At 45.2% G+C, this 13,514-nt stretch overlaps 1 protein-coding gene across 1 annotated transcript; it reads left to right on the top strand.

Annotated features, from left to right (window-relative positions):
* The first annotated feature begins 4,122 nt into the window (after positions 1-4,122).
* Positions 4,123-13,283, top strand: LOC123053945 (probable sphingolipid transporter spinster homolog 2). The gene is made up of 16 exons (XM_044477574.1): positions 4,123-4,938; positions 5,983-6,111; positions 6,377-6,478; positions 6,688-6,792; positions 6,881-6,956; positions 7,973-8,047; positions 8,181-8,283; positions 8,517-8,585; positions 9,251-9,326; positions 9,586-9,683; positions 10,342-10,418; positions 10,624-10,737; positions 11,516-11,635; positions 11,971-12,099; positions 12,563-12,641; positions 12,931-13,283. Exons 1-16 carry the CDS (start codon positions 4,577-4,579, stop codon positions 13,053-13,055), a joined length of 1,839 nt encoding a protein of 612 aa, XP_044333509.1. The 5' UTR covers positions 4,123-4,576; the 3' UTR covers positions 13,056-13,283.
* The last annotated feature ends 231 nt before the right edge of the window (positions 13,284-13,514 follow it).

The following is a 13,514-nucleotide window of genomic DNA, read 5'->3' as shown; positions in this document are numbered from 1 at the left end:
GTGGGCCAGGGTTATTAGTTAGATGTTCATCGGTAAAGTTATTTTTTATGTTTATCTTTTCTGATGGTGGTAGTGAAGTTATTTTGATAAGCTCAAAAGGATCATTAGTTCACTTATTTTCCAAACAAGGACCATTTTTGCAGCCCCAAATTTTGCAGAGCACAAAGGCAATACCAACAGTGATCAGAAGTCTCTCATGTTTCGAGAATTTCTTAAGCCAAACATAAAGAGACTATGCACATAAGTGGAATTTGAAAGCACATCGAATTAAGCTCGATTGCAAACTAGTTAACCAACTGAGCATTTACCCGCAAAAGAAAGCTGAGCATGTTAAAAACAATCGTTGGATTGGTCGTGCATGGTACACAAAACGTATGGTCGTGCATGGACGACGCACTCTTGGTCAGCCTCAAATTCTCCGTAAAGCACATCTCGGTGCACTGGAGTACAAGGCAAATCTGGAAACAGGTAGTGTGCAGCGTAGGTGAATTGGGCGTGACTGCCGGAGATAAGTGGACACAAGTAATAAGAAACAGTTTTTTTTTTCCGCAGCATTAGGGCATCTCCAACGGAGACCCGTAAATTTTCTCCCGCATCCATCCGCGGACAAGGGTACCGGTCTGCGTACATGAATGCGCGAGGACGCCATCCATTGTAATTGCATACATCCAGCCTTCCTTATTTTTTTCAAGTCCGCACGATCAAATAGCCGCATGCAAAGGGTACAGATGTTCAAATAGCCACATGCAGCACTAGTTACAATTTAAAAAAGTTCAGATATTACATCCCAACATTGTTGTCCCCTTTCACCGCCCACTGATGATCAATTAGATCTTCCTTCAGCTGCTCATGAGTTGGTCGATGCCGAATTTGTTGATGCATTTGAATAGACTCTTCAAATGTGGTCGGATTCTGCTCCGGAAGTTGGATAGGATCACCCATGTTCTCAAATTCCAGAGCTGCAGCAGCATCGTCACCCTCTTCCTCGACGATCATGTTGAGAACATGCTCCTTCGCGTCTTCAAGGACTATCTGCATCATCCCATCTCATCGGAGTACTCCTCATCTGGCGAGTCATCGGACGACTCAACATACTGCTCGTATATGTACTCCAAATCAGAATCAATTGGTAGAAAGAAGACGGGACAACTGTTTTTACCTCTGACGATTCATCGAACAGTTGTTGGGCATGGTGAGACTAACAGTAGCGGATGGTACCTGGCGAGGCGGCCGGAGGACAGGGGTTGAACGGAGACAGAGGAGAAGCAGAGTCGAGCCCTGCTAGAGCGCTAGAGGTGGCGGTGACACAGAGTTCCTGCAGGGGTGTGGCATGGTGGCCAGGGTGGTGGAACGGCGGCGAAGGCAAGAGAGAAAGAAGGAAAGAGAGAAAACGGGGAGGATGGAGTCGCGGGGTCTGGGAAGGGTTTCGGGTGGGCCGGGGGTGTCAAACTCGTACGTTTCGCGTGTCCGACTCCCACAAAGCTCCCCCACTTTTGTCTCCGGAGGTGCCCGGCGTTGGTCGAGACGCGGTATTGTTCTCAGTTAGGACAAGCGCTTTTGTTAGCCGTTGGTGGTTGTATTTGGTCTTACTTGCTGTGGTCTCCCTGCTACGCTCGTTGTTCACAATGAGTGATAGTATTCTTGTACTTACGATTCTGTCTTCTATAAAGCTATGGTACGCCTAAGCGTACTATTAAAAAAAATTATCTCTAGTTTGCGCGAGAAATCGTGTCCAAACATCGCACGAACCGATACAACCCGTGTTGGATGACTTCTGCGGTCCGGATAGATAAGGGCCATATTGCCTGCAAGCTGCTACTGAGAGCATCTCCAGCCGTTGGCCCCCAGGGGGCGCCTAAAATCGCCGCCTGGGGGTGAGCCGGCGCAAAAAATCGGCCTGGGGACGAGTTGGTCCCCAGCCGCCCGCCCCAGGCGCGTTCAAAAAAGGCAAATATATAGCAAATTTCGGCGAAGTTCGGCATATATTACATAATAGTCGCGGATTTTTATTACATAATATATCTAATTAAATAAGAAACTGACTGAACGCGGAGTAGTCGCCGTCGTCGCCGCCATCCTCGCCGCTGTCGTCGTCGTCAGGCTTCTCCTCCTTGACGCGGCCGTCCCTGGTGGACCCCTGACCGGCGTCGCCAATGCGGACTGGTGGCGGCGGTTCGTCGTCGTCGTCGCTGTCCTCGATGACGACGACTCCTCCTTCGTCGCGGCCCCGGCGGCGCTTCTGCGCCGCAGGGCGGCGCACTGGCGCTCCCTCGCCATCTTCAGGGAGTCCGCGCGCGCCCATTCCAGGGCCGCGTCGTCGTCGAGCTCGACGTCGCCGCCGTGCTCCGTCTTCACCGCGGGGAGGCCCGGCTCCGTCTTCACCGGCGCGAGCCCCGGCTCCGTCTTGGGCTTGACGAAGCGCGGAGGAGCCGACGAGGAGGCGCGCCGGCCGCCCTCGTTGATGACGATGCCGGCGCTGCGAGTGCGCCGGCCGAGCGGCGTCTCCGCCGCGGGCTCGGCCTTGACGCCGGTGCTGGAAGTATGCCGTCCACGCCGCTTGGTTGTCGGCGGCGTACTCGGGGAGGGCGAGCTGGGCGTCGGTGAGGGAGGCGCGCACGACCTCGACCTCGTCGGCGAAGTAGGAGGGTTTCGCCACGGCGTCGGGCAACGGGGGAATGGGCACTCCCCCGTTGCTGAGCCTCCACCTCGTCGGCCCGGCGCGCATGTCCGGCGGCGCCGGGATGTTCGCCTGGAACAGGAGCCAAGACTCCTGTTCGCGGAGCGAGCGGCGGCCGAAGCCGTTGGCCGCCGCCTCATCTCCGGAGAAACGCTCGGCCATCGGGAGAGGGAGGGCTCGACGGCGGCGCTCGGGAGAGGGAGGGCTCGGCGGCGGCTCTCGGGAGAGGTAGAGCTCGGCGGCTAGGGCTAGGGCTGGTGTGGCCAGAGGCGAGGGAGGCCACCGGCTTATATAGCCGCGCCGCGCCCGTGTGTACGCGTGCGAGGGAGGGGAGGCGTCGGCGCGCCACCCCGTGACGCGCCGCCCGTGAGGAATCAATGGTAAGGCTGTCCGGAGGCAGCCTTGCCATTGATTCCCCGCGGGAAACCGAGGCGTTGGGGGAAGACGACGCGTGGTGTCGCTGATGCGGCGGGCCCGCGGCTCTTTCGCGCCAAAATCGCTTGCCCCGGCGGCCCCGAGCGCCCCCCAGCGTGCCGGGTTCGGCCTGGGTCCGCCGGCGCTAATTTCGGCCCAAGCCGGCGAAAATCGGGCTGCGAAAAAATCGCCTTGGGAGGCCTTTCTCGGAGGCGGTTGGAGATGCTGCTCGCCTACGAAGTGATGGAGCAAAAAAGTTTCTGAAGCGAAATATTGTAAACAAATGGATGCGATACGTGAAAGACGGGGATGCTGCTCGCCTACTGAATCAGAAAGCGAGCAAAGGCAATATCCAAACGGTGGAGCTGCCGTCACGTGCAATGTGAATGCGATTGAATGTGGAACAGAAGATGGTGGCGCGCCGTTGGAGTGGAGGGGACGAATGATCAGGGATCAGGGTGGGGCGCCTCGACCCAACAGCTAATCTCCGCCTGTCGCTGGTCCAAGACGAAGAAGATCACACGCATGAGGATAAACTAACGCCCGGAGAAGGAGAAAAGGCGGCATTCGCAAGACAGAGGAGCGCCCCACCACGAGTGTGAATTGGCAGATGCCTTTGTGAGCCGGGCCCATGGATGCATGATCAGCGCAGCAAGCCTTCATCATTGTGAGACTGACGGTGCTCACTCGCAGGCGCCTAGCGGGGAGGGGGGTAAAACCGTCAAAACGAAGAACCTGCAGCAGCCTGGGAGAAAACGATTCTCGCTGTCTTGCACGCACGCACTGCACCAAAATTCGATGGATGGATGGATGGAGACCAACTGCGCCTGTGCGCAAAGTAAAGAATTGTCCGTCCGTCCGTCGTATATCCCGGCGGAAAAAGCGATCTCCCAAATGTAGGTCACCAACCACGGCTACTTTGCAGGACCGAGCATTGAAGGGCATCTCAGATGGAGATACCGAAGCCAGTCCAGATAGATAAACCCGTCCATGAGCCAGGTCCACGGTCCGCCGCTCTCCTGCCCCACCCCTCCACCACCGCCTGTCGCCCCCTTTCCCCGCACCACCACCGCGCCCGGCGTCCAGATCACGGCGCCGGGGAAGAAGAAGAAGAAGAAGTACAGCCGCGGTGCACGGGGAACAGGGAAGAAGTAGATAGAGGAGAGGAGAGGAGAGAATCTCCCACCACCCAGCAGCAAAGCAACCCAGGACAGACGTTGCGTCGTCGCCACAAACATCTTCACCGAATATCCATCGACCCGCCCGCCAGCCACCAGCCTTTACTGTTAAACCAACGGCCCGCCCCGTATTATCCGGTTTCCCGTTCTCGCACGAGTAATACTACTGTCGACACAGACTGTTTATAAACCCCATCCCGTCCATGGGATAGATATTTGGGAAGGAATCCCGGTAGGCCACGATTTCTCTCCCCGGCCGAAAACCGATCGCGAGTCAAACTCCGGGCGCATATATTTTTTGTAGTATATGGGCGGATCAGACGCAGCCCCAGCCGCAAGGGACGACGCCCAGGTCGTGGTGGTTGTGGGATCCCCCGTCGACGGCTCCCCCGCCCCCGCCCCCTCCGACCCGCCTCTCGCTGCCTCCGCGCCGGCCTCCACGCCACCGGCTCCGGCCCCGGCTGCGGCGGAGGCGGAAGCTAAGCGGGACCTCCCGGCGGCTGCTGCTGCTGCTCCGGCCGAGAATTTAGCGGTGGAAGGTAAGCAGGTGGAGGCGGCGTCGGCGGCGCAGGCCATGGCGGTCACCGTGGTGCGGGACATCGAGGCGGGACCCGAAGCCAGCACCAGCGGCTTCGCGGAGGAGAAGCCTTCCTGGTTCACCCCTAAGAGGTACTACAGTACTACTACTGCTACTAACCCGGGGCATAGCGAGATTGAACTGCAGCGTTGGCTTCGTAGTAGATTTGAACTGTTCGGTTGCACCGGTTTTTCCCTCTGCGGACCTCTGGGACGGGTTTGATATCGAATTGGGGCGATTTGGCTGTTTGTTTTGAAAATTCTGGGTTATCGCGAGCTCCAATTGAGCTGCCATTGCGTTGATTTGAGCTGCGAGCCTTCAGCGATGCCAGGTTGAGGTCAGATGGGAGCGCGCTAGGAGATTTGGCCAGTTTGTTACGCTTGATAACAAATCATTGCTCATACTACTAACAATCATTAGTGATATATGTGCTGTATGATTCCATCTCCTTAACCGAAATTTCTCTTGAATCTCTGTTTGTTCCTTTCGTGATTTCTGGTTTTAGTATTTGTCCGTTTCTCTATGTTGGCTTGCTTTAGTGCCGTGGACCTGCGTTTTGTACTAGTTTGGCGTTGGCGTGATGCAGTTTGTTCCCGTTTGTAGTGGTCTTAAAACCGTTTGTGCGCGCGTGGGCGTTATTTGGTAACAGTGGCCCAAGCCTTTTTTCTGGCGAGATAGTCTCTAACTCTTTTGATATGCATTGAAAATTGCACAGTAGATTTGTTCTCAATTTCGACAAGATAGAGTGGTGATTTGGCTGTTATCCTGTTGTTTGGCACAGTTTATCTTGTTAGTATATCATGTGCTCACTGTGGCTCTGATTTTTTCCCGAAGTTTTGGCCCTCTTCATTGCGACATTTAGCGGAACTGGAGGACATGGTGATGCAATGTCAATAATTCCACGTTGTGTGGGTCTTGAGTTCAAAACTTGTTATTTTGCAGACTGCAGTAGCAGTTTACTGCATGTGTGCTCAGTATCCCGTGGGCATTACCATTATCTGAATTTAGCCAATAATTTCATGTCAGAAGCTGTAATTTATGCAGATTAAATTAGCATGCCATACTGTCAGGTTTTGTGTTCTCACTGTAGAGTCCATTTATGCAGTGGTTGAGTTAATTACTTTTAATGGTTGCAGATTACTTGTGATGTTCTGCATAATCAACATGCTAAATTATGTTGACCGGGGAGTAATAGCAAGTAATGGTGTCAATGGCAGCCGTGGCAGTTGTTCTGGTGGCACATGCTCATCAGGTTCTGGAATTCAGTAAGTCCCGCCAGAAACTTTTCTACAAAATGCGACATTTCTTTGAACTTAATACACTTGCTGCATGTCTTAGCTACTATAAGCGAGAGCTTAGATCAGGAGAAATGCTCATATAATTTAGTTCGTTACAAATTGCAAGTTACCAAGCTGTGCTACATCCCTTTTCCAAATTAAATTGTTGTACAGTGCCATTGTACACAATTCCCGTCTTCTTTTCCACATTATAATTTTCTTCTTTCTCTATCTCATGCCATGTTGTCTGCAGGGGTGATTTCAATCTGAGCAATTTTGAAGATGGTGTGTTGTCCTCAGCATTTATGGTAGGGTTGTTGGTGGCTTCCCCGATATTTGCGTCATTGGCAAAAATGTTAGTATCTTATGGCCCTTTTTTGATGTACTATAACTTTATTTCTATATATTGCTCATTGCAGTAGGAAAAGATATTATGGATGGACACATATTCTTCAAATAACAATACAGACTACAGACTAACATTGTTTTAATATGGTTTGGCGCAAGCCTTTAAGGGTGCTATTTTTCTGCATGTGATAGATTTCCCCCCCCCCCTCCTTGCAGTCACAATCCTTTCAGGCTTATTGGCGTCGGATTGTTAGTCTGGACTATTGCAACAGCTGGCTGTGGGTGCTCGTTTGATTTCTGGTCAATTACTATATGTCGCATGTAAGTACTTCCTATATGTTAATGATCTGTGTATTTTTTTAATAAAACTCTACTAATCATGTGATCTATTCCACAACATGTTAATTAGGTTAGTTGGTGTTGGTGAAGCTTCGTTTATAAGTCTCGCAGCTCCTTTCATTGATGACAATGCACCAGCAGCACAGGTCCTGTTAATCTTGTGATGCCTTTAGATTTCTAACACTGTTTTCTGTGTATATGTGAACATATCTTGTGTTTGCTTGGCTTTGTTTCTATACCCAAGTCCCATCATGAAGCAACATTCTTCTGGAAATAATCTACATCTTTGCACATGTATTATGTTTATGACGTTTCAAGGATATGAATGATCTTTCTCTGAATCATTATATGTCACAACAGAAGGAGCAAACTGTCAAACCCATGTCATTGAGGCAAAATTCTACAGGGCATTCAAAATGTGTTAATCAATACAGTACATAAATACCATGTAATCCAGAATTGTAATGGATCACTCATCCGGTAATTGCTTTCAGAGCCTGAGCTCATATACTCCCGCATGAACATTTTTCTAAAAAAAATAGCAAAAAATAATCTGAATTTGTTTGGTACCAAAGATGCTCGAGTATTCTAGGTGCGCGCAAAATTTCGTTAAGAAATGCCATCCATGGTGCTCTGGACAAAAAATAAATAAAATCGGTGCTCCAAAGAAACAAATAGGCAATTTGTAGCACTGTTTTCTTCCCCTTTTGGTCCAGAGCACCACAGATGTCATTTGTTCACGAAATTCTGCACACAACTATAGAACACTAAAGTGCCAAAAGTATCTGAATTTTTTGCTTTTTAGCACCATGGATGTCATTTGTTCATGAAATTGTGCACACACTATAGAACATTAAAGTGCCAAAAAATATCGAAATTTTCTGCTTTTCTCTTCAAATTTATTGTTCATGCGGAGTAGAAATGCCGTCCTCATCACTCATCTCTGTATTGAGCTGATTAGCTTAGGCTAAAAAATTCTTCAGCAGTTGCTTCTAGTTCTTAAATCAGGTGAATGAATTGTTCCTTGAATAATGCATACATTCATGAATCATGATGTTATGTAGTTTAATGTTTGCTTAGGAGGTTTGGTTACATAGTACTGTTTTTTTTCTCGTGTCTTATGTTAGTCAACAACTAACATTGCTGCTAATTATGTTACCAGAAAACTGCATGGCTTGCTATGTTCTACATGTGTATACCCACTGGGATAGCACTGGGTTATGTTTATGGTGGGTTGGTAAGTGTTATATATGCTACACTTTTCTTCTTTCTTGCTTCTTGGTTTTGCCTCAAGTTATATGGGTTGAGAAACAGGTGCATTACCAGTGTAACTTGACCTTGTATTGTTCAAAATGTTAAAATCTCATCAGGTTGGAGGTCATCTGCACTGGCGTGCTGCTTTCTGGGGAGAGTCAATTTTGATGCTTCCTTTTGTCATTCTGGGCTTTGTGATAAAGCCACTAGAGCTCAAAGGTGTGACTTTGTTTTACTCCCTCTGTCCCATAATATAAGTTTTTATTACAACCATTATACTCATATAATGGTTGTAATAACATCTTATATCATGGGATGGAGGGAGGGAGTGAGTATGTATTGTTTTGCGTATCAGTGTAGATAACACTACTAATTTCTATTTCGGTATTCTGGCACCCTGACTTTCTTCCATTTGTTTTCTCTTTCTTTTGGGATGGTGATTTGTTTACCAGGATTTACTCACAACAAAAAGACAAAAGAGTATGGTCCAATGCTCAGTCCGGAGCTTCAAGATGAGACAAGTATGTCCCTTTGCTCTTTACTTAGTTTGTTTGACGTTGTTACACCATCTTTGCCTTTAAAGAGTGCTTGAATACTCCCTTGAAAGGTTAAATTCATAATTTGCTCCATTCAGTTATTAGAAGAACTCACTGTTTCTCTACACTGATTTGCTTACAGTACACGAGTGAAAAGCACTTCAGAAAACATCTTCCAAATTAAATTCCTTTTCGCGACTTCTATCTCTCTGCGTGTTATGCTAAAATTTTGGGTTACAGGGCTACTACTTTTGTGATGAGTTGAACCGTGATAATATGCTTGACATTCTATGCTCCTAAGGATCTTAAGCATTTTCAATAGGAAAACAACTAAGGGCAAAACTGATGATTTGCTTAGCCTTCTGAATTATTTCGACCTCCCCTTGTATTCGAAATGCACAAAAGCAGCGGACTTTATTTTAGGGAAGAAAATAGTATGACTAACTTGCAATCATGTATCCTAGATGACCTTGTTCATTTGCTTTAGGGCTTATTCATCAAAGGCTACTTTCATTGACATTTCTGGATACAGCATCGTACTGAATTGAATTTGCCTCCTCCTGGCTGCTGGGGTGTGTAACTTCACAGAAGCTCAAGCGCCAGTAAACACCACCTTGTTCAATTGCTCATTTCCCTTCCAACTATTCCAGGTAATAATGGAATAAAGCAGGGTGTTCCTGCTATAGTTGAGGGCCTTGCAGAAAAGCTTCCAGAAAAGTCTTCCCTGTAAGCACCTCCTTTGTGTTTTTTCTTTGCTAGTTCGATCAGTGCCTTGATTTTATATCTTCATACAGTGTTGTTTCTCTCCTTTTCTTACCTTACCGGAATACACAGCACCTTTTCCTTGTTGATGATCTAGGTAAAAGTGAATGATGTTGTAGTTACTTAACTGATGTGCTAACCTATTCAAATAGATTAAGTTTAGTAGCTTACTTGCATTAACCTAGTACAAAATCGTTTGAATATTCACATTTTCATCATGCAGCTCCAGTTTCGGGAAGAAAGTTATGATTGAAATCCATCATTTTGGGAAAGATATGAAAGAATTGCTACAAGAGCGAGTCTATGTTGTCAATGTTGCAGGTCAGATCTTCTTTCACATGTTATGCAATTATTTGAACTCTATTATGCTAGATGCTTCTTTTTTATACTTAACATGAGGTTTTTAAATGCTAAACTCAGCTGTGTTCAGTGCTATACTTCATCCTTGATGTTAGACAAGTAGATCTTCCATATATGTCTGCATTTAAATATAGTTGATGAAACAACATGTACTCTGATCCACTGTTGTTTTCTCGCTCAAGTTAAGCACAATTGGTTCAACTTTTGTGGCAGATTCCACATAAAATGTTACTGTTAATCCATAGGTTAAAAAGGCCTGTCATATTAGTCACATCCTTGCCGATTTGCTGCCAAAATTTGTTGTCATTTGTGTCCTGATTCCTAATTCTGTAACATAACTGTTGTCCTGCAAAAACAATCAAGTGCCCGGACAAAAACATTTTCTAAACAAATCTTGGCTCTGGCTATAGATTCTTCATTCAGCACTCAAATATTTGGGCAATAAGGTTCTCTTGTGGTACATTGCTTCAAATGAATCTTTATAATTAGTAACACATGTCTTTCACGTCCAAATTCGGAGTATGATTGATACTTCTGAAATTCATTTCATTTGCAACTCTTTTTTGCGAAGTATAGTCTTCTGTTTGTAACTGCGGTAAATTTAATTGGGCAATTCCAGGTTACATCTTCTACAACTTTGTCATTGGTGCCTATTCCTATTGGGGCCCCAAGGCTGGTCAGGATATCTACCACATGGTAATTCCTTGTAGTCTGTTTTTCCGATGCATAGGGCCATATTTGTTGATTTTTATTTGAGCATTGATTATTATTTAGTTACCTGTATGAAAGTCCTGGTCTTCTGCTTTAGTGTAGCCTAGACCTACCACAATATTTATATTATCACACTTCAATACATTGCCATTTCACTGGATAACCTTTCATGCTGAACTTGTCATACCAGGCCAGTGCAGATCTAATGTTTGGCGGAATAACAATAGTGTGTGGAATATTTGGAACCCTTGCAGGGGGTTTCATCCTTGACAAGATAGACTCTACAATTTCCAATGCTTTCAAGGTAAGAAAAAAATTACAATCTCATATTTGCATTTGTTTGCCTTCTAACTGGAGTATTTTTTTAAGAAAAAAGAACCCAGCTTTTTTGTCCGATTTTAAGGTATGTTCTCAAATAGCTTGGGTGTGTGGTTATTCTATTAGCAAGAATAACTGATTCTAGGCTACTGACCTCCAGGCAATGATAAGAACCATCATCTTAAGTTGATGATTTTACGTTTGTTTTTAATAACTGATTCTAGGCTACTGACCTCCAGATGATTTATTTTTTTGCTAACGACATGCAATCACTAGTTAATGTGTTGTTCTTTTTGGGCATGTGCCTAGGATTAGTTCTTATCATTGCCTGTTGCCTTATTTGTTCTTTAGCAGAATGACACTAGACCATTAAGTAGGCATGCCCAAATTTTCTTTTTTACTCCCTCCGTTCCTAAATATAAGTCTTTCTAGAGATATCAACAAGTGACTACATACGGAGCAAAAATGAGTGAATCTACACTCTAAAATATGTCTATATACATCCGTATGTGATAGTTCATTTGAAATCACTAAAAAGACTTATATACTAGCCAGCATGATGTTGAACATGGGTGTGTTATACTCATGTCTACTGAGTAGTACTCCCTCTGTATACTTTTAAAAGACGTTTTAGATCACTACTTCGGGAGCACATGCCAGTCAGGAAGCTGGAGCAATGAAGCTAAAGGAATCTGTGTATGCTGGTTACTACTGTATTAATTATGTAATTCTTACTTCAATCGACATGGTTTCTTTTCTTGTAGCTTCTTTCTGGCGCAACTTTCCTAGGGGCGATATTTTGTTTCGGTGCCTTTTGTTTCAAGAGCCTTTATGGATTCATACCCTTTTTTTCAGTGGGGGAGCTCTTGGTTTTTGCAACTCAGGTAAATACTTCCTTCGCTTAACTATTTTCACAACACTTAACATTCTGACTCCTAGTACGTGGCTGTGCTATGAAACTATTGTTGCTAATTTAGGAACACAAAGAAACGTAAAGTCTTATTTTATTATGTTTATTATCTTGGTTCTCTCTTTTGAAAATCTTTACATTGGAAGTTAGTCTAGTTGCTGTACAGGTATTGGATGTAAAACGGACAATGTTTTTAAACAACTTGCTTCTATTTGTATGTACTTGTCATGCTGCTAAGCATTTCAATATGTTGTAAATGCACTATGCCTAGTTAAATTCTTCACATATACTTATCCTTTGAACCTACAGGCTCCAGTAAACTACATATGCCTTCATTCTGTGAAACCAAGTTTGCGGCCATTATCAATGGCTATGTCTACTGTTTCAATCCATATATTGGGTGATGTGCCTTCTTCACCCATTGTTGGGTTTATTCAGGTACTTGTTCTTGTGCTTGTTCGCAATGAATCATAGGCAAAGAATTACTTGCTCAGCAACTTAATTGCCCATGTTCTCTGTATGTAATCAGGTTCATTGTTTTCATGTACGGAGTAAATGAGATTACCCTCATATGCAAATATTTTGTTATGTTGATGTCTCAATGCCTGTCATAATGGATTGCTTTGTATATGTAAATACTCCTCTGTATTAAAATATAAGATGTTTTTTGGTCTAGTTTTAGACAAAAAAAGGTCTTATATTTTGATAAGGAGGGAGTATATTATTTTAGATCCCAATATTTATGTGTCCTCTTATCACTCTATTAGTGCCCTAGCAGATGTTGATGCATCATGGCTATAGCATTTTAGTTGCATCCAACACCACTTGGATGGTGATGCTTTTCAGTATTGTTGCATTGTGAGTCTTACATTGTGCTTTTACTGTTGGAACTTTGATGCAGGACAAAATCCATAACTGGAGAACAACGGCGCTTTTGTTGACATCCATCCTCATTGGTGCATTTGTATGTTGGTTTTGCGGTATGTTCTCTTAGTATAGTAATTATAAAACTTCATATAATCTCTGGGCAGTATCTCATGTTTTCACTTGCTGATTAAAAGGATTGTACTGTTTCAACTTCTCGAGACTACTTCATGTTTGGAAGTCACGTGCAAGCATGATTTCAAACCATACCAAATCACTACCATGCCCTAATGTGTAGATTGAATATGCTTATCCTAAAATAAATTTAAACTTGCCTTGCAGTAATGCATTTTAGTGTGTATTTGTGATAATTGGCTGAAGCTGGGACATATTTACTCTCTGCAGGCATATTTTTGCACAGTGTTGATCGTTTCAATGAGGAGAGCGAACATGGTGTTCCTGCCACTGAGAGATCAAACCTCAGGCCGTTGCTTGATGATGGAAACGATGAAGCGCGCACTTCACAATGATCAGTGAGGTCATCAAGCAAGATGTCTTTTTCTTTCTTAGCTGGATTATTTCGGCCGTGCCAGCAAACATGTGAAATGTAAATTTGCATGTCCGTTGGCTGTACCTGTACATAAATCATTTGCCCTCTTGGTCTTCTTGGCTTTTGTGTACAGACCGCAGATACTGCAACAGAGTATGTACCAATGGAATAACTTGGTTGATTAGAAAGGGTGGGTAATGTTTGCACATGTCAACAAAGTTTCCTCCGAATTAGTCGGATCTGAAGCTAGAATTGCGTGTCCGGTCTCTACTTATCTAGTGGTCGCCAAAACAGATCATGTGGATGGATCTCTCTCATCTACTCCGTATTTTCTGAGGTACAGTAGTTCTTCCTTCGAAACGCGAGGTTATTGGAAGTAGCAAGTGTACATGATAAATTTCTTCAGTTACAAGACGGTACTAAATGCACATGGGATTGA

Source organism: Triticum aestivum, chromosome 2D (genome assembly GCF_018294505.1).
Source record: "Triticum aestivum cultivar Chinese Spring chromosome 2D, IWGSC CS RefSeq v2.1, whole genome shotgun sequence".
Lineage (NCBI taxonomy): Eukaryota > Viridiplantae > Streptophyta > Magnoliopsida > Poales > Poaceae > Triticum > Triticum aestivum.
This window is presented reverse-complemented; position numbering and strand designations above follow the sequence as displayed.

What these genes read in the sequence shown, in the direction of transcription:
- LOC123053945 (XM_044477574.1), top strand. Translation starts at nt 4,577, where the DNA reads ATGGGCGGATCAGACGCAGCCCCAGCCGCAAGGGACGACGCCCAGGTC. An exon ending in TCATCAGGTTCTGGAATTCA is followed by an intron (nt 6,112 to 6,376) that starts GTAAGTCCCGCC and finishes TGTTGTCTGCAG; the next exon opens with GGGTGATTTCAATCTGAGCA. An exon ending in TCTTGGTTTTTGCAACTCAG is followed by an intron (nt 11,636 to 11,970) that starts GTAAATACTTCC and finishes TTGAACCTACAG; the next exon opens with GCTCCAGTAAACTACATATG.